The sequence below is a fragment of the Odocoileus virginianus genome, chromosome 33, assembly GCF_023699985.2.
Source record: "Odocoileus virginianus isolate 20LAN1187 ecotype Illinois chromosome 33, Ovbor_1.2, whole genome shotgun sequence".
Classification (NCBI taxonomy): domain Eukaryota; kingdom Metazoa; phylum Chordata; class Mammalia; order Artiodactyla; family Cervidae; genus Odocoileus; species Odocoileus virginianus.
The window spans coordinates 13481762-13503545 of NC_069706.1; the positions used below are offsets into that span (position 1 = coordinate 13481762).

A 21784-nucleotide genomic window follows, 5' to 3' on the forward strand; every position below is an offset into this window, starting at 1 on the left:
ATCGAAAGCATCAGTTCTTCAGCACTCGGCCTTATTTATGGTCCAGCTCTCACATCTGTACATGACTACTGGAAAAACCATTGTTTTGACTATACAGACCTTTGTCGACAAAGTAATGTCTCTCCTTTTTAATATGCTGTCTAGGTTTGTCATAGCTTTTCTTCCAAGGAACAAGCGTCTTTTAATTTCATGGCTGCAGTCACCATCCACATTGATTTTGGAGCCCAAGAAAATAAAAAGTCTGTCACTATTTCCATTGTTTCCCTGTCTATTTGCCCAAGTGATGAGACTGGATGCCATGATCTTAGTTTTTTGAATGTTGAGTTTCAAGCCAGCTTTTTTACTCTCCTTACCTTTATCAAGAGTTCTTTAATTCCTCTTCCATATCCTGGTCTTTGTGCCCAGTTCCTGACAGAGCTCCTGAAATGCTGGTTACTTCCTGAGTGACAGGGATGCTGGGAGCATCTTTTGGGGAGCATTTGTTCCTTGACACAAGAGCTTCTTAGATCCTGGGAATTTTCCTGAGTAATGAGTGTCATTTCTCATGCTAATGAGATGCCTCAGTGGCTTTGGGTTGGGAGCTGGTCCACAGAAAGACCAAGGCTTGCTTAGAAGCTTGTAACTTGCGGCACAACCCCTGAATTCTCTGGGGAGATTGTGGAGCCTGATCTCCACAATCATTGATTGTTAATAATTGATCATGCCTCCATGATAAAGCCTCATAAAACCTCTTGTGATGTTTAGAGGGCCTCCAGGTTGGTGAACACTTGAAGTTGATGGGCGAGTGGTCTGCCCTGGGGAGGGCCTGGAACTCCCACACTTCCCCATACCTTGCCCTGTGTATCTCTTCTTCTGGCTGTTCATCTGTACCTTTTAAAATATCATTTATAATAAGCTAGCAAATGTATGTACCTGTAATTCTGAGTTTTGAATGGTTCTGGCAAATTATCGAACCTGGGGAAGGTTCGATCCCCTGGGGAAGGGGATCATGGGAGCCCCCAATTCATAGCCAGTTGGTCAGAAGTAAAAGTGGTCCCAAATTGCAGTTGGCCTCTGAGTCTGACGGGACTGAGCTCTTGACCTGTGAGGTCTCTGCTCATTCCAGGTAGTGAGTATCAGAATTGAGTTCAATGATGGGACACCTGGTTGGTGTCCACAAGAACTGAAGAAGTGCCTTGTGTGAGAAAACCCATGCATTTGGAGTCGCCAGTGTAGCGTGTATGAAAAACCAGAGCTTTCCCTTTAGTCCTGGAGGAGGTTAATGGTAGGGCTCCACGTCCCAGATGTTATTTCTTCTTAACCATCCCAAGTTGTCCACTGCATCCACAACTTGCAGAGTGTTGTGTTAGTTGCTCACTCGTGTCTGACTCTTTGCTATCCCATGGACAGTAGCCTGCCAGACTTCTCCGGCAGGAAGAGAAGAGAATTCCTTCCATTCTCCAGGAAGGAATACTGGAGCAGATAGCCTTCTCCAGGGGATCTTCCTGACACAGGGATCGAACCCAGGTCTCCTGTATTGTAGGCAGACTGTTTACCATCTGAGCCACTATGGAAGCCCCAGGAAGAAGCCAAGTGAATACTCCCTTAAAAAGTCAACCCTTTCCTCTGTCAGGCTGCCTCTGCCTTTACATCTTGGTCTCTGCTGGGTTTCCATTAGGCTCCAGACCATGTCATTTGCAGAGACATTTTGTAAAGCAGCAGCATTATTATTCTGACAGAGCCTATTCACCTCTCCACGCCCAGAGCTGGTAAAATGACCAATTTTCTCCATTGTCCCAGCTTGAAAGGTTGAGACACGTGATGACACGGGCTGACTTTCTTTTCCTTCCTCCATTAGTCAGGTTCTCAGAAGTGACATCTCTCTCTCGAGAACGAGCTGTTGGCAGCAGAGTTCCATTTCCAGGGTTCAGCACTATGCATGCAGAGAACTGAACTAATGGGGCTTGTTTGAAGTCCCAGCCAAGCTTCAAAAGTGCTTTGCATGAACTAGTTAAATGTTTTTTGAATAATGTTATTTGATGACATTGGATAATCAACATGATGTAATGCCCATAATGAGCATGGGTATATGCATGCTTATTTTGGTCCTACTTTAATTAAAAATGAACATGTCCACGTACATGTATTGGTGATGGTGTCTTCAGCTACAAGTAATCCGAACATCTGTGCCACCCTCACCGCAGTGGCTGTAGCAGCTTCAGGAGTATGAGGGGTTAGCACTCAAGACTCACATTGTTTTAGGAAGAGGGACCCCTTCTAGGGCCCAGGAGTGGTCTCTTGTTTGACGCTTGGAAATGAATTGTGTGAAGAGATACTGTGCTGTGCTTTGTCCCTCTCTTTGTGACCCCATGGACTGCAGCCCGCCAGGCTCCTCTGTCCATGGGATTCTCCAGGCAAGAATACTGGAGTGGGTTGCCATGCCCTCCTCCAGGGGATCTTCCCAACCCAGAGATCGAACCTAGGTCTCCCACATTGCAGTCGGATTCTTTACCATCTGAGCCACCAGGAAAGAATTCATTGGGAAGGGGCGCCCAGGCAGAAAGCAGCAGGCTGAGAGAACCCAGGAGAACTCCTCTGCCACGTGGCTCACAGTCTTGGGTTTTATGGTGATGGAGTTAGCTTCCGGGTTGTCTCTGAAACTGACTCAGGGTCCTTCCTGGTGGCACATGCATTGTTCACTCAAGATGGATTCCAGAGAGGAGGATTCTGGGAAGCTGGTAGGACATAGGGGCTGGTGTCTCCTCTTTCCTTTTGACCTTTCCCAAATGCTTCTGGTTGGTGGTAGCTTGTCAGCTCTGCATTCTTTACCAGGACTTCCTATTGTTAAGATAACTCATGCAAGTGGCTACTATCACATATATAGAACCCAATTCGCCTGCGTTGGCTGGCAGATTCTTTACCACTGAGTCACCGGAGAAGTCCCACCTCGGTATCTATTTTATACATAGCATCAATAGTGTATATGTGTCAATTTCAGTGTTCCAGTTCATCCCACCCCTCCCTGTTTGGTATCCATACCTTTGTTCTCTATGTCTGTGTCTGTTTCTGCATTGCAAATGAGATCGTGCTCAGTCACTTCAGTCGTGTCTGACTCTCTGCGACCCCATGGACTGTAACCCGCCAGGCTTCTCTGTCCATGGGATTCTCCAAGCAAGAACACTGGAGTGGGTTGCCATTTCCTTCTCCTTCCCGGGGTTCGTCTGCCTGCCTGTGAGAGCTTCCCAAGAATTTCACCTTGTTTGTTAACGTGTCAGGGATTTGGATGGACTCAGGAGGACTCAAAACCGTGCTAAGTGCAGGTTCTAGATGGATAAAGGGTGATGGGCCACCCCCCCAGGGCAAATCCCCCAGACCTGAGTTACATGAAGGCAAAAGACTGGCGTGAAGTCCCCCGCAACACTCAGGATGGAACAGTGGCTTCTGGGTGCACATGGATCAAGGTTATGTGTAATTTTAGTTCCCTTATTTGTCCTTGTTTATATTTTTCAAAATTTCTACAGTTATCAGGACTCTACCCAGCAACCAGATAAGAATTCTATTTTAAAAAATACTTTCCTCCTCTTCTTTTTTTTCCAACTTTATTTATTTTTTAATTGAAGGATACTTGCTTAACAGAATTTTGTTGTTTTCTGTCAAACATCAACAAAAATTTTATTTTGAAATTTTTTATAGAGGGAAATATAGTCAAAATAGGTTTGTTTTTCAAGAAGTTTGAGGATGTGGGCTCCATTTGTCAAATAACTGCTTGTCCAGCATCATTTTCTCTTTCTTTTCCCTCCTGCCTCTTTCTAACAGCTATTAATAGTGACAGATACCATTTACTGAGCATTGTACTATGTACGTCCCAGGCACATGCTCAATGCCTGACCTGCATAGTAATCCTGGACAGCTGTACCATTATAATTCATATTTCAAAGATGAGGAAAGTGAGAAAAACCTCTGGCACTCAGCCCCTTTGAGCTAGAGATGTCTGGTGCTAATACTCTTGTTTCTAACATTGTTGTTGCTAATGGCTAAGTCATGTCCGACTCTTTTGCAACCCCATGGACTGTAGGTTCCTTTGTCCATGGGATTTCCCAGGCAAGAATACTGAAGCAGATGGCTAACAAATACATGAAAAGATGCTCAACATCTCTCATTAGAGAAATGCAAATCAAAACCACAATGAGATATCACCTGACGCCGGTCAGAATGACCATCATCAAAAAGTCTACAAACAGTAAATTCTGGAGAGGGTGTGGAGAAAAGGGAATGCTCTTGCATTGTTGGTGGGAATGTAAACTGATACAGCTACTATGGAAGATGGTATGGAGATTCCTTAAAAAAACTAGGAATAAAACCACAATATGACCCAGCAATCCCACTTCTAGGCATATACCCTGAGGCAATCAGGGTTGAAAAATACACCTGTATCCCATTGTTAGTTGCAGCACTATTTACAATAGCTAGAACATGGAAGCAACCTAGATGCCCATCGACAGATGAATGGATAGAGAAGTAGTGGTCCATATACACAATGGAATATTACTCAGCCATAAAAAGGAAAGCATTTGAGTCAGTTCTGATAAGGTGAATGAACCTAGAACCTATTATACAGAGTGAAGTGAGTCAGAAAGAAAGATAAATATCGTATTCTAACGCACATATATGGAATCTAGAAAAATGGTACTGAAGAATTTATTTACAGGGCAGCAGTGGAGAAACAGACATAGAGGATAGGCTTGTGGACATGGGGAGAGGGGAGGAGGGGGTGAGATGTATGGGAAGAGTAACATGGAAACTCACATTACCATATGTAAAATAGATAGCCAACAGGAATTTGCTGTCTGGCTCAGGAAACTCAGACAGGGGCTCTGTATCAACCTAGAGGGGTGGGGTGGGAGGGAGATGGGAGGGAGGTTCAAGAGGGAGGAGATATATGTATACCTATGACTGATTCTTGTTGAGGTTTGACAGAAAACAAAATTCTGTAAAGCAATTATTCTTCAATAAAAAATAAAGGAATACTGGAGCAGATTGCGTTTTCCTTCTCTAAGGGATCTTCCTGACCAAGGGATCGAATCTGCATCTCCTACAATCGCAGGCTGGTTCTTTATTATGGCTGAGCCACCAGGGAAACCCTGCTTCTATCATTACCTGTCAGTGTTTTGTTCCTTTCACCATCTCTCCTTCTCTCATCTTTCAAAAATTGTCCATCGGATACCTATGTCAATTCTGTGGTCACAACCCAAGATTTCTCAACTTCACGCTTGGCATTTTGAACCAGATAATTCTCTACCGAGGCAGCCCTGTGCATTGTGGGATGTTTCACAATATCCCTGTCTTCTGCCTGCTAGATGCCAGTAGCAGTCTCCACATGCACCCACTGATAACAGCAAATGAATCCCCAGATATTGCCAGATGCCCCTGGAGACCAAAATCGTCCCCATTGAGAACCATTGATATACACAATGGCGTGTTGCTCAGTTATAAAAAGGAACACATTTGAGTCAGTTCTAATGAGGTGGATGAGCCTGGAGCCTATTAAACAGAAGTCAGAAAGAGAAAGACAAATACTGCATATTAATGCATATGTATGGAATTTAGAAAGACGGTACCAATGGCCCTATGTGCAGGGCAGCAAAGGAAACACAGATGTAAAGAACAGACTTTCGGACACAGTGGGAGAAGGCAAGGGTGGGATGACTTGAGAGAATAGCATTGAAATGTGTATATTACTGTATGTAAAATGACCAGTATAGATGACCAGTGCGACTTCAATGCATGAAGCCTGGCATGCAAAGCCGGTGCTCTGGGACAACCCAGGGGGATGGTGGGAAGGGAGGTGGGAGGGGGATTCAGGATGGGGAACACATGTAAATCCATGGCTGATTCATGTCAATGTATGGCAAAAACCACTACAATATTGTAAAGTAATTAGCCTCCAACTAATAAAAATAATTGGGAAAAAAATTAAAATTAAAAGAAATAAAATAAAAGTAAAATATATATATTAATTATCCTCCAATTTGGATAAATTGATCAAACAAAAATCTGATCAGACCACATTCAGACCTCAAAGACAAAAAGAAAAAAAATGTCATACCTGGGCTTATTGCCACAGACAAGGAACAGAGAATTGTCATCAGAATCCACTGTCAGATGGCTATGCTGCCCTCGCCCCTTCTTAATACACAATAAACACCTATGAACTGTTCCCCTAAGGAAAAAAAGCCACTGCGGTAGCCCGATCTCCACGCTCTGTGTAGAGAAGGATTCTGGAGCTCCTCTGGTTGGAACAGCGCGGGATAGGAACCCAGGGGAGCAGCTTGTACCCTTCTAGCGAAGCCCCCATGTTCGTTCGAGGCAGCTGCCACCTGCTAGGACATTCCAGGGCAGGATTTGACAGTCACTTGGAGTGCCTCTGGCAACAGGAGCAGGAGATGGAGGCTGAAGTGAGACATTCCTGCCACTTTTCCTGAAAGCTGGGATGGTGCGGTTGGAATGGGTCATTTGGGCCATTCTTGGCCAGCGAAGGGCAGGGGGCCTCAAACTGGTCTGTGGATGGCGCTTCTGAATGGAGATCAAGTTCTTGACAAAGACACCCCAGAAGGAAGCAGAAAGATCAGTGAACTCGGACCAGTCGATCTCTACTTCTGGTCCCACCTACACTTGCTGTGTAGACGCAGATGAACCCTTTGAGAATATTCATGCTTCTCTCTATCTTTTCCTGGGACAGAAGGTTGATGTGGCCAAACTGGTCCACTCCATCCCTCCACCTGCTTTACGCTTCTTTGGAGCATCTGATGTTTTATTGTATTTGTGTTTACCCTCTGTCTCCCCAGATTAAATTTCAGTAATGAGGGCAGGAGAGGGTGGTACATCCCTGAAGCCTATGACAGTGGCGAACACAGTAAATGCTCAATAAAGACATGCAGATTGAAGGCACACAACACGCCCAATGGGGAAGCTACTTGAAAATATGTCTCGGGTCATAGACATGTCATACCCTTTGGATTCAGTGGTTCTACTTCTGAGGATCAGTAGCTCCCACCCCAAATAATCCAACATGAAAGAAAAGCCTTAGGTGAATCCTACAGTGGCTAAAATACAAGCAACCTGAAAAATAATCTAAATAATCAAGATTAAGGGCATAATTAAAACCACCCTGATAAATCTACTTGGTAGAATTCCAGATAGCTGTTACAAACATCATTTACAGTGAGATGAGCTAATATTGCAATACACACACATGAAATTAGAGTACATAATGCAAAATTGTGTGTGCAACCCAATTGCTGAGGTTATAGGGGTGATCTTTTTACACTGTTGCTGGGACTATCAGGCACAGTACCTTTGGAGGACAATTTGGAAATTCCTATCAAAATGCAAGAGTTCATGTCGCTTAACCCTCCAACTGTATTTCTAGGAATTAATTTGCTAGGAATTCCTTTATTTCTAGTAATCTATCCTAGAATATATCTGGAAATAAGTCTAATGTCTATGAATGGGGGACAATGCTTAAATAAATCACTGTTTATCAGTGTATCAGAATACTATACAGTCATTAAAAATGAGGAGAAAAAAAGTGAGGAGAAATGCATGTCCTAACACAGTAATATGCTCAAGACAATAAAGCTAATTGCAAAATGTTTTTGTACATGAATGCTGTTGTATTTGGTAAACATTTTTTTTAATCTAGAGGGATAGGTAAGAAACCCTTGACGATGGTTTTCTCCAAAGGATAGGGGAAGATTTTCTGTCTGTGCTGTTAATTTCTGTGATGTTTAAAAGCTTTTCACATAGGTGAAAAAGGAAAACACTGACCCCATGACATGAAGTCGCTCACGTAAGCCAACAAAAACCAGCCATTCGAAGACTGGAAGGAACTCTATCAAGGTGTTATTAACTGTGATCATTCCTGAGTCGTGGGAGAATGGGCAGTTTTTGTCTTGTTATTTTGATGGAAAACTTCTAAAGAGCCTGTGTGATCTTTCCAGGGGACAAAGCCCTCTTCGTTTGAAGCTGGGGTGGTGCTCAGGATGTAGAATGTTCTGTCGATGTAACCTGTGGTCGTGCGGTGTCCTCTCTCCCCAGGATGGATGACATCCAACTCTGCAATGACATCATGGACTTGAAGCAGGAGCTGCAGAACTTGGTCGCCATCCCAGGTAACCATGGGGACCCCACCTCCGCCAGATAGCTGCTCAGAGTCCTTGTCTGGAAGACCCTAGCGCAGCCTCATTCTTGCAACTTCCTGATCATGTGGGTCAACCAACTCTGCATGAGGCTGACTTTGTTCAAGTCCTAATTCTGCCCATCTCCTTGACCTCGGGCAAGTCATGTTATCTCTCTGAGACTCAATCTCTCCTCCTCTAAAAATGGGGTAGGAATAGTAATAGTACCTAATTCATGGGGCGTAAATCTTATTGTGATGAATGAAACAATGCAAACCGTGTGCTTAGCTTGATGGCTGGTCCAAAGAGTCCAGCAAATATTAGCAATGATTACTCTTATTATCCTGTTTGAGAATAGGTAGAGTATGGTGGTTACAAGCTCTGATTTTGGAGTCAAACCTACATCTGTCATTTATTAATCATGTGTGCTTGGGCAAGTTATTTCACTACAATTCAGTTTCGTCATCTCTAATCTGGGACAATCATACTGTCTGTCTCAGAGGATTGTTTTGAGATTGATGAAGGGGATAAAACATGTAAAGTGCTTAGTAGGTGTCTAAGGTAGCTCAGTGGTAAAGAATCTGCCTGCCAAGTAGAAGACTTGGGTTCAATCCATGGGTCAGGAAGATCCCCTGGAGAAGGAAATGGCAAGCCACTCCAATATTCCTGCCTAGAAAATCCCACTGACAGAGGACCTAGCAGGCTACAGTCCATGGGGTCTCAAAGAATCAGACATGACTTAGCGACTAAGCAACAACAACATCCTATTTAAGTGCTTAACAAATTAGTGCTATTGTTATTGGGCTTCCCAGGTGGCGCTAATGGTAAAGAACCTGCCTGCCAATGCAGAAGACTCAAGAGGTGCAGGTTCAATCCCTGGGTCGGGAAGGTCCCCTGGAGGAGGGCACAGCCACCCACTCAAGTATTTTTGCCTGGAGAATCCCATGAACAGAGGAACCTGGCAGGCTGCAGTCCATAGGGTTGCACAAGAGCCAGACACAACTGAAGCAACTTAGCACGCACATATTTTTATTATTGTTATCATTAACCTGAGCTTCCTGGTGGCTCAGATGGTAAACAATCTGCCTGCAGTGTGAGAGACCTGGGTTCGATCCCTGGGTTGGGAAGATCTCCTGGAGGCGGGCATGGCAACCCCACTCCTGTATTCTTGCCTGGAGAATCCCCATGGATAAAGGGGCCTGGTGGGCTACAATCCATGGGGTCGCAAAGAGTTGGACAGGACTTGGTGCCTAAGCACAATACAGCTTGTCATTAACCTAACACATCCTTCTCATCCTTCAGGTCATAGCTTCTTTGACCCGTTTCCCAAAGAACGCCTTCCTTGCCCATCCAAGCTGAGTTAGATACCTCTGGGGGCACTTATACTTCTCAACATACAGACAATCCCCAACTTACAGTTTGATTTAATAATTTTTGGATTTTATAATGCTGTAAAGTCTCTAAAAATCTCTCCAGATGTTGCCAGGTATCCCCTGGCTAGGGAGGTGGGAAATTGCCCCCTGAGAAACACTTTAAAACCCAAAAATCTGGGTTTGAAGCCAGGATTGCCAGTTAAGTGACCTTCATTGAGCATCTTGATTTCCTGAGCCTTAAATTCCTTGTCTGCAAAATGAAACAAACCATGAGGCATGTACACGGTTGTTGTGGATATGCCCTGAGATGTCATAAGATAGCAAACATAGCTTATTCTAAGAGGAGTGTGTGCAATGATTATAGACTCTTCTGGCATCATTGCTTTAATGAGTAACTACTAGTTGCTTTAATGAGCAACTACTAGGGCTTCCCTGGTGGCTCCGATGGTAAAGAATCTGCCTACAGTGCGAGGTCCCCTGGAGAAGGGAATGGCAACCCACTCCAGTACTCTTGCCTGGAGAATCCCATGGACAGAGGAGCCTGGCGGGCTGCAGTCCATGGGGTCTCAAAGAGTCGGCCATGGCTGACTGAATACCACTCTCAGTAGGTGTCAGGCATTCTGCAGGCCCTGGGAGGACACAAGTGAGCAGCCAGCCCTAATTGAAAGGGGGTGACAGGACTTCCCTGCTGGTCCAGTGATTAAGACTCCTGGCATCCAATGCAGGGGCGTGAGTTTAATTCTCTGGTTGGAGAACTAAGATCCCACATGCTATGTGGCACAGCCCCCCAAAATAAATAATGATAATAAATAAATAGAATTTTAAGAAAAGGGGAAGTGACAGCTCTGGCTGTAGGGCTTCTTCTTGAGGCAATTAAAATGTTCTAAAATCGATTGTTATGATGACATGGAGTCCAAGTTCACTCTACTTGCCGCATGATAGGCCAATAAATCTGAGATGAGATGTTAAGACAGGGAAGGGACTTTATTCAGGAGCCAGCTGATGGAGATGTCAGGCTAATGTCTCAAAATAACCACTGGGCGGGGTCTGGAGTCAGGTTTTTTCATGGATCAGAGATGGGAGGAGGTGAGGAAACAAAAAAACCATTTAATTCCTGCAACTATCTCCTCGAATGGCAAACCTCAGACAGGGTGGGGTGTGTTAATTTCTTTCTTTCTGCCATCTACTGGTGGACAGGGTTATTTTAGTTTAACAGTTTGGCAGAGGCAGTAGGGTTCCCTGAGGCAAGCCATTATTATGCTTATAATAAAAATAAGAGGGAAACAAGGGTTAAAGAGATAGGAACAGATTCAGCAGGGAGTCATAATTAACCCTTCCTGGTTACTGCAAAATAATAGAACTTTATGACCATGCTTACACCACTGGAGCCTGGAGAAGAAAATTCCTCTTTGCATCTTCCAGCTTCTGATGGGGTTTCCATCAATCCTCGCTTCTTGGCTTGTAGCTGTCTTATTCCAGTTTCTGCCTCTGTCATGGCCCTCCTCTCTTTGTGTATCTCTGTGTCATCTCCTCTTCTTTTAAAAAATTATATTTATTTTGGCTGCACCAGGTCTTAGTTGTAGCACGCAGGATCTTCCATCTTTGTTGTGGCATGTGGGAACTAGTTCCCCAACCAGGGATCGAACCTGGGCCCCCTGCACTGCACTGGGAGGGCAGAGTCTTAGCCACTGGCCCACCAGGAAAGTCCTCATCTCCTCTGATAAGAACACTAATTACTGGATTAAGGGCTCATCTGAATGAGTATGACCTCATCTTAATTACATCCACAAAAACCCTATTCCCAAGTAGGGTATTTCCAAATAAAATTAGGGGTGGCCAAAAGGAGAAGAGGGCTTCAGAGGATGAGACGGCTGGATGGCATCACCGATGCAATGGGCATGAACGTGGGCAAACTTTGGGAGATGGTGAGGGACAGAGAGGCCTGGCATGCTGCAGTCCATGGGGTTGCAAAGAATCGGATATGGATGAACAACAACAGGAGTACTGTTTATCCTAATACAGGCAGAAAGCTCAGCCCAACCTCACGAGGGTTCGGAACCAGAGTCAGGAAAGCTGTGGAATATTCTTGGCCCCTGCTCTCTCTCACTGTCCATTTTGGAGCTCTTTCCCTCTTCCCTCTAGCGCGTGAGCCAAGCAAGGCCACCGTTGCCAAACCACACATGGGTCCACTTGCCCCTGCGCAGTAAAGCCCGCCTGCTGACACCTGGTGGTGGGGAAGGGAAGGGCAGTGTTTATTGCAGGGACAAGCAAGGAGCCCAGGACAACTGGTGCTCAGAGTACCAGAGCTCCTCCATGGGTTTCAGCAAAGCATTCCTGAAGCCCAGGTGAGGGAGGGGCATCCCAGGGTCTGTGATTGGCTCGTGCACAATTCTCTGATTGGCTGATGCTGAGGTCACAAGGCAGTGTCCCAGGGTTAACGCTGTCAGTCTTCAGGCTCCAGGAGGCCTGCGGGCTACGGGCTCACGTCCATCAAGTAGTTAACATGTCCCATTTGGTGGGGGGTTTTAGCCTCTGTAAAACAACTCAGGAAATGTGCATCAGATAGTGTTATCTAGGGGACTTCAGATAGGAGCTGAAGCAGAGGATGTGGGCGGGGTGGGAGAGGGGTGTCTGTCCCAAGAAGGCCCCAGAGGCTCCTGCTGGTTACAACTTCATCTCCCTTCCATGATTTTTCCACCCAAGAGCCCAACTCTATATCCCTATTTTCAACTTCCCAGGGGGCTATGATGGGCCCAGCATGGGTTGTTTCTCTTTTGAGAGGGAGAATTCCCAGAGCCCAGTCTTAGCTCGGCAGGATACATGGATGGCCCTGGAGCAAAGGAGACACGAGGGTGTGGCCAGCCAAGGCCTCCCCAGGCCAGAGGGGCCTCACCGGGGGCCATGGCAGCCTCTAGAGCATGGGTCGGAAATGTGTGGAAGCTGGGGGTCTTTGGTGGACACAATACCTGGGCTGCTTCACTGACCAGGACTGGGATTAGGGCGAGAAGAAAAAGGTGCTCAGCTGAAACATGAAAAATTCAGCAATCATATTTTCATGCAATATTTAGAATACCAAAATTCATTCAAAAAAAGTTTAAATAAATATGAGATCAGTACTGACACTCAATGGGCAGAAACCAGGAATGCTAAACCTTCATGGAAGGGACAGTCCCCGCTGAAGGATGTTTTCTGCTTAAAATGCCGTCGGCAGTCCTGCAGAGAAACACATAAGGTCAGTGGGTCACTTAGCAAAAGAGCCCAGGTCCTCCCCCCCACCTCCACTGATTCTCCTAGGAAACCGCATCTTCCCAGCCACTTCCCTGAAGAAATGCAGATATTAAAGTTCCCTTTCCTCTCCTGCCTTGCCGTTCACCTCTCCGCACTGTGTCCTCTGACTCCTTGTTGTTAAGAGCATTTCTGTGTATTCCTTGGACCAGCGCCAGGTTTCTAGATGGACTTAGGTGGGTTTAGGAGGAAACAACCCAATGCGCCCAGCAATACAATAAAAATAATAAGTGAAGAGACTGAAAGGCCAAGAAAATCATGCTTCTCCTGCCAGGGTCAGAAAATAATTCAGCTCATTATGATGAGACAAAGCCACTCAATCACATCTGACTCTTTGTGACCCCATGGACTGTAGCCCGCCTGGTTCCTCTGTCCCAGGGATTCTCCAGGCAAGAATACTGGAGTGGGTTGCCATTCCCTCCCCCAGGGAATCTTCTGGACCCAGAGATCGAACTGCGTTGCAGGCAGATTCTTTGCTGTCTGAACTACCAGGGAGATGGCGCTAGTGGTAAAGAACCCGCCTGCCAATGCAAGAGACCTAAGAGATTCCGGTTTGATTCCTGGGTCAGGAAGATCCCCTGGAGAAGGAAATGGCAACCACTCCAGTATTCTTGCCTGGAGAATCCTATGGACAGAGGAGCCTGGCGGGCTACAGTCCATGGGGTGGCAAAGAGTCGGACACGACTGAGCGACTTCACACACACATGATGAGAGAGAACCCCTGGGACCCTCCACACCCTCAGGGCTTCTCGGGGACGAGCTAAGATGTCTCACCCACCTCCCCTGCCGCCACCAGCCCCTCTGGGCTGGGAACGCTTAGACTTGACTGTGGAGGCCATGGTACCCTCCCCTTGGACATAAAAATAGTGTCTCAAAAAAAAAAACTAGAATAAAAGTTGTGCCTCCCTCATAGAGTTGTTGGGAAGAATTTAGTAATTCTCAGCCATCAACCAGGGTGATCTGCCCCACAGCGGACATTGGCCTTGTCAGGAGTCCCGCTCTGTGGTCACCACTAGGAAAGGGGGCTCTCCTGGCATCTAGTGGGCGGAGGTCAGGGATGCCACTCAACATCCTACAGTGCTCTGGCCATGACAGAGAATGGTCCAGCCTCAAATGTCAGCAGTGCCAAGGTTGAGAAACCCAGATTAAATGAAAATGTAATACATGGTAATACAAATATGATGATAATGGTTGCCATTTATTAAGCACTTACTTTGGCCTGCTTCTTATGCCATGAGACTTGCTTTTCATTCATTAAGTAACTATTTATTTCTTTTGTACCTGGTTTGGTAAATATGTAATCTAGCGAGCCTTTAATCATGAAAGCAAAAGTGATAATGTAAAATAAGAGCCTATGATAATAGTAGCTGACTGTTCATGAACCCTAACTGTGTACCAGGCAGGGAGCCTAGTGTTTTGACTTCTCTCTCTTAAAACTTGCAACAACTTTATGACTGTCTCTGTTGAGAGACTGGATGCTCAGAGAGGTTGAGGAATGTGCCTAGAGTCACACAGCCAAGAAGAGGAGGAGGTGGGGCATCAAGCCAGGATTGTGATTCTATGGCGAGGTCTCCCAGTTGTGATAAGGTCTACAGATCACCTTAGTCTACAGTTAGGAGGTCCTGGCATGGTCCAGGGAAGGATGATGGTGGCCTGGGCTAAGGAGGTGTGCTGGAAGAGATGAGAAGCAAGTTGGAGGGTCACTTCGGCAAGCCCCTGAAGATACTAGGAATCAGATGTGTGATGCCCCCAGGGAATAAAGTTGGCAAGTAGGTGGGTGATGCTTGGAAACAAAAGTAGTAGTAGATGGCTGACTGGCACAAAAGTACCAGTAGATAGGTGAGTGGTGCCTGGAAGCAGATGGGTGATGCTTGCAGGCAGGTAAGTGATACCAGCAGGTAAATGGGTGATGCCTACAGGTAGGTGGGTGGAGTCTGCAGGTAGGTAGGTGGGGCTTAAGGCAGGTAGGTAGTACCTGGAGGCAGGTGAGAGATGCTGGCCAGCAGGGTGTGTCATACACACAAGCAGGTGAGCAGCACTGGCTGGTGGTATGGAGACCTGGGTCAGTAACTAGTTTGCAAGGTGAGACAGACCCCTTTGAGTAGGTGCCCTCTCCTTGAGTTTATTGAGGGGCTGAGGGCCCTAAGCAGAGGGCTGCAGCTGAGTATCTAAAGAGGCTGGGAGATGCCTGAACAGGCAAGAGATAGTGGGGATGAATAGCTTGAGGAGGGAGGTGAGTGAGTTCCTGGGGCCTCTACCCATAGCCACATGACTCTGATATAAGATCTGGGGCCTGGCAGAGGACAGGGGAGTGTTGGAGGGCTGCTGCTGGTAACTTGGAAAGGACAGTGACATCACTCCCTGAGTCCATGGGCACTGTGGTTAATCTACCTGCAGAGGGCAAGGATGCTCTGTGATGCTGACGAGTGATTTGCAGAATCAGACTTCAGGACCCATTACCATCGTCAGCACAGCAAGGATGAGCAGGAAAACAGGGGCTGCTAGATCCCAATTCCTTGTTCCCCTCTGATTAGTGAAAGAAACCAATTTTCTCTCTAACCTAAATATTATATTTTCCTTGTCTCTGGTTCTGCCTCCAGATCTAGAGGAAATAGTCAGTGACAGTTTGTTTGAACTGGCAGAGGGACAAGCTGCCCCATGAGTTTTATCTTCTAAAGGGGTCTGAGCAGAGGGAGCCAATGCGGGGTTAGGTTTCTGACGTCCGGGTTGTATCAGTCTTCATGTCCACCGCTCGTTGTTTTGTCTCTGCTGTGAGGCTCTAGCCCTTGGTATTTGGAAAAGGTTGGGAAAGTGTGGGTGCTTTCCTTCTGACGGGCTGGGTAAGCCTCACTGCAGAGTAGTCACCTTCTGCACGCGACCTGTGTCCTTCTCCCCTCGGCCTTCTTCAGAACCCCCTTGCAGCATCAATATCATTTAGCAAGCATCCACCATGGGCCAGCTCTGTGCCAAGCCGTTTACTAAGATCCCCGCATTCTCACATTCAAGCCTCACTGTGTAGTTTCCAGAGGAGGAAACAGAAGCTTGAACCAATCCAGTTGCCTTTCCAGGTTCATCCAGCAAGTTAAATGGTCAAGCCAGGATTCCAACCCTGGCCCCTCACACTCCATTACACTCAAATTGTCTCTGCTAATGTGTTCTTCTTCCCAGAAAAAGAAAAAACCAAGTTGCAGAAGCAGAGGGAAGATGAGCTCATCCAGAAGATCCACAAACTGGTGCAGAAGAGAGACTTCCTGGTGGACGACGCAGAGGTTGAGCGGTTAAGGTAAGCGGGCAGCGTGTCCCCTGGGCGCGGGGCTGGGGCTGTTAGAATGCAGCTCAGCTTCCTTCCAAAGCCTGTCATCTGCTCCCAGACTCACAGCTCTGCAACGGGCATGGCCTGGCCAAATGCTTCCCAAACACTAGATCCTGATGAATCCTTCTGGTCCGAGGCCCCGTGGCCTATTTAAGAGAAACTTAAATCGAGCTCCAAAAAGTTTTGCAAAGGCCTGTGGATCTTAAGTGAATGTCATCTGAGGTGACCAGGGAGGAATTACATCACAGAGCACATGGAAGCACTTCCTGCACCTTCTTTTTACTGAGTTTTCTCCCATCTCGTCAAGGCACCTTTTCCAGAAACTTCTATTCGTTTCTACAGAAACTCTGCCCTCTGTCCTAACTTGCTTCCTCACCCACCCTCCCCACTTCCCAGCTCTGTTCTCTCCCTTCCTGTCTCCTGGGGGCCTCCGATGCCCCTCCCTAGCCTTCAGGGTCTCCTATTTGCAGATGCCCCTGCCCTGTTGATCTGGTCAACCACGGGCCCTGGAGCTGCACTGCACTTGAAGCCTCCGCAGGGGACCAGAGGGCACGAAAGATGCCAATGTTGATTCTCGAATTTCTTTGTGCTGGACCAAAGCCTTGAGAGTCATCCGCAGGGGAGAGGCTCGAAGGGCCCCTTCCAAACCAGAGGACAACTTCCCTTTAATTCTCTGTGACCTCCCGAGTCCTCCAAGGCTGCTAGGGTGCACTTTGCCCAGCTCAGCCAGGCTCGGACCATTGGCTTTGCTTATGGTGACCCTTGGGAGAGCTGAGATGGCTTGCCTTCTGAGACCTGCCACTTCTTTGTCTAGGGTAACTTAAAGGTGCAGGATCAGGAGAGGGATTGCCCAGCTCACTAAATCTCTGGCAGGGAGGCTGGGTCCTGTAACACCCTGGCCTCTGCTCTAGGGTCTCACACCAGCGGGCGTGGGCGTTTACTCCATCAGTGATAGGTGTTTCTGCTTCAGAGAAGATTCATCAAACAACACACACCCACCCACTGTACACACATAACAACATGTGCACACTACCCACACACAAAACATACAACACATGTACCACCCACATGTAACACATGGACCATCTACACATATCACATGCACCAGCCACACACAATAGACATCAGCATATATGCACCACCCACATATAACACACAGCAATATGCACGCACCGTCCATAAAGTCTGATACATGATCCCACACTCTTGCCTCATTTTATCAGTTCCTTGATGCTCTCCTAGCTTACTGTTCTTTCCTGTCTTTACGCATCTGTCTTCACAGGGAGCAAGAAGAAGATAAGGAAATGGCCGATTTTCTGAGAATCAAGTTAAAACCTCTAGACAAAGTAACCAAATCTTCAGCCAGTGAGTGCATACATTATTCCTTCTCCTCCCGCATCCAAGGGAAAGGGAAATTTAAATGAGGTCTGGAAGCCGAGGGGACACAACAAAAATGCTTTCTAGAGATCAAACTTGAGCAGAGGATGGCAGCAGGCAGGGCCAGCTTCACGGGTGAGGAAGCCCAGGGCCCCACGCCTAGAAGGGCACTGTGCTTGCTTTCATGTCCTACTATTGCTGTCTCAGAAGTCTTAAGAATTTTCCAGCAAGAGGCCCTGCTCTTTCATTTTGCACTGAGTCCTGCAAACGCTGTAGCTAGTGCTGGTAGCTAGTCCTTGCTCATACGATTTGGTGCATTTCATAGAAGGAGTTGGGTGGCCCCTGAGGCAAGAAGGTGGGAACTAAGACTCAGGAAGCTCTGGCCCCTGTTGGAGTTGGAATCCCTGGAGGAACGAAGGCAGAAGTTTGCTTCTCAGAATACTAGCCTCACAAGATACTCAGAGCAAAAAGGGTTCTGGGTGAAACAAGTTTGGGAAATGCTGTGCACTTGACCACTCTTTGTAGGCTTCCATTACCCATTAGCATATTAAAGTGATAACCAGTCCTGCTGGATAGGAGCTGCCTTCTCCTCGTTGGTCCAGTGAGACCACTTTGAGTTATAAGAAATGGGTGCCCGAGTCAAACTGGCCCTGGCAATAAAAGGTGATTTGCTGGAGAAACAGCAGGGGGAGCCAGGGCTTCAGGGACTGGACACCCTTGCTTTTCTTCTGGTTGTCCACTTGGCACCTCTTGTCATGTTAGCTTCATTTCCTCCTCCTACACAGACCTTCCTGGGGCCAGAAATCCAGGACCATAACTTAGCAGAAGCAAGGCAACAACTGGTATCTAAATGTGTAAGATTCTGACCAGCCTTTCTTGGATCATGTTCCCACCTGCTAGGCCCATCACTCTCATGAAGGGGCTGGGAAGTTGTGATTTTCTGGATCTGGGTTACATGCCCACCCCTATAGCCACAGGGGCATGAACTGTTATCAGAGGCAGAGCGATGGACAGTCTTGTTGCAAAGACAAAACCTAGACGCTGCCACTACCAACTGAAGCCACAAACCCAGTTTTTCCCTAACTATCCATTAGCAACATTCCATGAAAACACATTTGTACTGTGTGAAGGAATAAAGAAAGAGAAGGGCCCTGGTCCTTCTGCAGACCCCTAACATCACAAGGCACATGGTTTTTGCCTAAATCCAGCATCTTCAATAGACTTGTCTCTTCCATGAAAGGCAAATTAGAGAAACTCCACCTAACAGTGTGGAAAAGGAAACAAGCGAGGAAACTTGTCTTCTGTGTAAGATTATGGACAGAAAAAAGAGTCCCAGCCAGAAATCAAAACACCAAGCCTGTACCACATGCAAGTGTTGGGTCCAAATATACATCATCCATGTGGGCTGGAATCCCAAGATGAAAAATTAAAACTAATCTAAAACCAGTGAAATCTCTGGAACCCCAGCAAAGCAAATGTAAAGTTGCTCAACAGAGACCCCTCAGCTCCCATAACACAGCCCACAGATTAAAAACAACTCCCGTGTAGATGATCTCTCAATAAAAAATTTAAAACCAATGAAGAATGGAAACACCATGAAAGGAGTCCATAGATGCAGCAAAAGAGAATGTCTGTCCTCCAGAAATAAGAGAATATCTAAAAGAGATAATAAGTGGGTTTACAATGACTAAAGAGATAAGAGAAGGAATAATACTCAAAATGAAATAGCAAGATGCTATGAAGAAAAGAAGAGGTAAATTAGCAAACAGTCTTCTAAAAAATTACTGTCTGAGGAATTCCCCGATGGTCCAGGGGCTAGGACTTTGTGTTGTCACTGCCAAGGGCCCAGCTTCAGTCACTGACTGCAGAACTAAAATTCCACAAGCTGGCTGGCAAAAACAGAAAAAAAAAAAAAATTAGTGTCACTGAAGTGAAAACTTAATGGATTAAACACAAAGACACAGCTGAAGGGAGGATTCATATAATTGGAAGACAGAACTGAGAAAATTACCCCAGAATGCAGCACCAAGAGACAAACAGATGGGAAATGTGAAAGTGAAGTTATGAAGCATGGAATAATAAGAATAATAAGGTTAAACTGACACCTAAGAGGCATTCCAGAAGGAGCAAGAACGGAGAATGACAGGCGATGTGTGAACATTTTCTAGAACTGAAAGGTGGCCCTCTGATGGAAGTGACAGACCCGGTGCTGGGCTTGGCAGATAACAACGGTGAGGAGAACAGAACAGGAGAAGGGCTAAAAGCTGTAGTTAGAAGCCAAGGCCTCAAAGCTGCTGGACCTCCAGGGAGGTGGGAACCGTCACCAGGACCATATAAAATGCATGTCAGCTCCCCAGACTTCACCTGTGTGGCCTTGGGGCGGGGCCTGGCTGGGGTTGGGGTGGACCTGCGGCTGCAGACGGTCAGGGCTCTCCTCACCTCACCTGTCCTTCTCTCCTGTTTCCCCTCCCTGCCCCTCTCCCCCCCACCACCTTGCTGCAGGCTCCCGGGCAGAGAAGAAAGCAGAGCCCCCGCCTAGCAAGCCCACAGTGGCCAAGACGGGGCTGGCACTAATCAAGGATTGCTGCGGGGCCGCGCAGTGCAGCATCATGTAGCCCTCACGCGGGGTGCCCCCGGGGCCACGGGGACCCCCTCCCACCCTCTTGTCTTCAGAGCCCCCATTTCACCGGGGCCCAAGAGCTCTCCAAGGCAGAAGGGGTTGAAGGCAAGCCCGTGACCGCCGCCAAGAGCCCAGCCACCCTGTACAGAGTGTAGCGATAGGGAGCCCCTCACCGTCGCATGGCCCTCCCCAGAGCATGCCGAACCCAGGAGTCTGTCTCCCTGTTTATCCAACCACCAGGAAAGGTCCTCCCTTGAAAAAAAGTATTATCTCCACTTCTAGCTAGCTGTATCTCACCCACCATGCGAATGAACTGGGAGAGGGGGCATGCCCCCCAGGTGTGTACAGTTGTGACTTGACAGCAGTCCGGCGCCACGCTGGACGCTTCCCCTAGCTGCCCTCCTAGCTCTGCTGCCAGGCTGCCCCAGACGGTCCTGTCCCCCCCCCGCCCCCGCTCTCTCTCCTCTCCCAGGGGTTGGGGCCCTGGAGGGCCCCACGCAGTGTCTGTGGAGACGCAGAGGGCCCATCTGCAAAGACTGAGCTTCTGTGTGGTCGCCGTCACGTCTCCCGCTCCCTCCCCTCCGGTGTCTGGGCGCGGCTCACATCAGGACTGTGTCTGTCCGCTCTTGGTTCTTCCTTGTTCCGGGTGTGTGGGGATGGGGCCCCCGGCCGGAGGGCACCCAGTGCTTGGAAGAGGTAGCAGAGATCTGGGAGCTCCAACCCGAGGCCAGGGAAGATGAGAACAGACCCAGAGCAGACGTACTTACTCTCCACCCTCCGGGGCCCGCCGGCAGGACGCCACTCACCGGCCTAACACACAGACCTCTGCAAACATCAGTGGCAGGCGGGAGAGGCGGCCTGACCCAACCGTGTCCAATCATTCGGTGGTGTATTTTAACCAGCCTGAAAAATTCCACCTGTGTAATTTGATGTACATTTGCTACAGCCAGCCCGGCACAGGCCATGTGACCTCTTTGTACGTGTGTGTGTGTCGTGACCGGCCTAAGTAGTTAGCGTTAACTCCAGATTCGCTGATGTGCAGTCATCCATTGGAGACAATAAAACTGGAAACCACCTACACAGTATTTTTAAAGTTTTTACTTTATTCTTGACTACAGAAGTAACTTACCCATGTACATAGTTAATCATTTACAAAGTACCAAAAGTATAAAAAAAGTGGGTTTTTTTGTTTTTTTAAACTCCCAATATTTCTCCACCTACTCTGACATTTTGGCATATGTCCTCTCTGTCTTTTTTTATGCATTTTTTTCATGATTGTCATTCTGTTGTATCATTCTATAACAGTTTTCTTTTTCCACCTATCATAGGATCACTATCGTTCTGCCACGTCATTAAAAGCTCTTTGTAAACATTAAACACTTCATGAATATTTACAATGGCTGCTTAGTAATCCATCTTGTGGATATACTGTAATTTATCTAACCAGACCCTCCGTATTAAACATTTAAGCTGTTTCTAGTTTTTCAGTTTTATAAGTAATGTCAGGATAAACATCCTGGGGGGTGGAGGTGGGGTTGGGGGAGGGGGAGGGTGTTGGGTAAAGCTTCATCTGAATTTCTGATTTTTCCTTAGCACAGACTCCTAGAAGTAAGGTTCTAATTTACATGGGTCACATTTTTTCAAAATATTTGTAAATCAA

The 21784-nt window shown here is 47.0% G+C and overlaps 1 protein-coding gene across 1 annotated transcript in view; it reads left to right on the forward strand.

Moving 5' to 3' along the window:
• BMERB1 (bMERB domain containing 1) overlaps window positions 1-21599 on the forward strand; it is a 140108-nt gene extending 118509 nt beyond the window's left edge. Inside the window, exons 3-6 of the mRNA XM_020872224.2 lie at window positions 8077-8150; window positions 15983-16097; window positions 17410-17492; window positions 20007-21599. Coding sequence (XP_020727883.1) covers window positions 8077-8150; window positions 15983-16097; window positions 17410-17492; window positions 20007-20119 — 385 coding nt within the window. The 3' untranslated portion in view covers window positions 20120-21599. The remainder of the gene's footprint in view (window positions 1-8076; window positions 8151-15982; window positions 16098-17409; window positions 17493-20006) is intronic.
• Window positions 21600-21784: the final 185 nt, after the last annotated feature.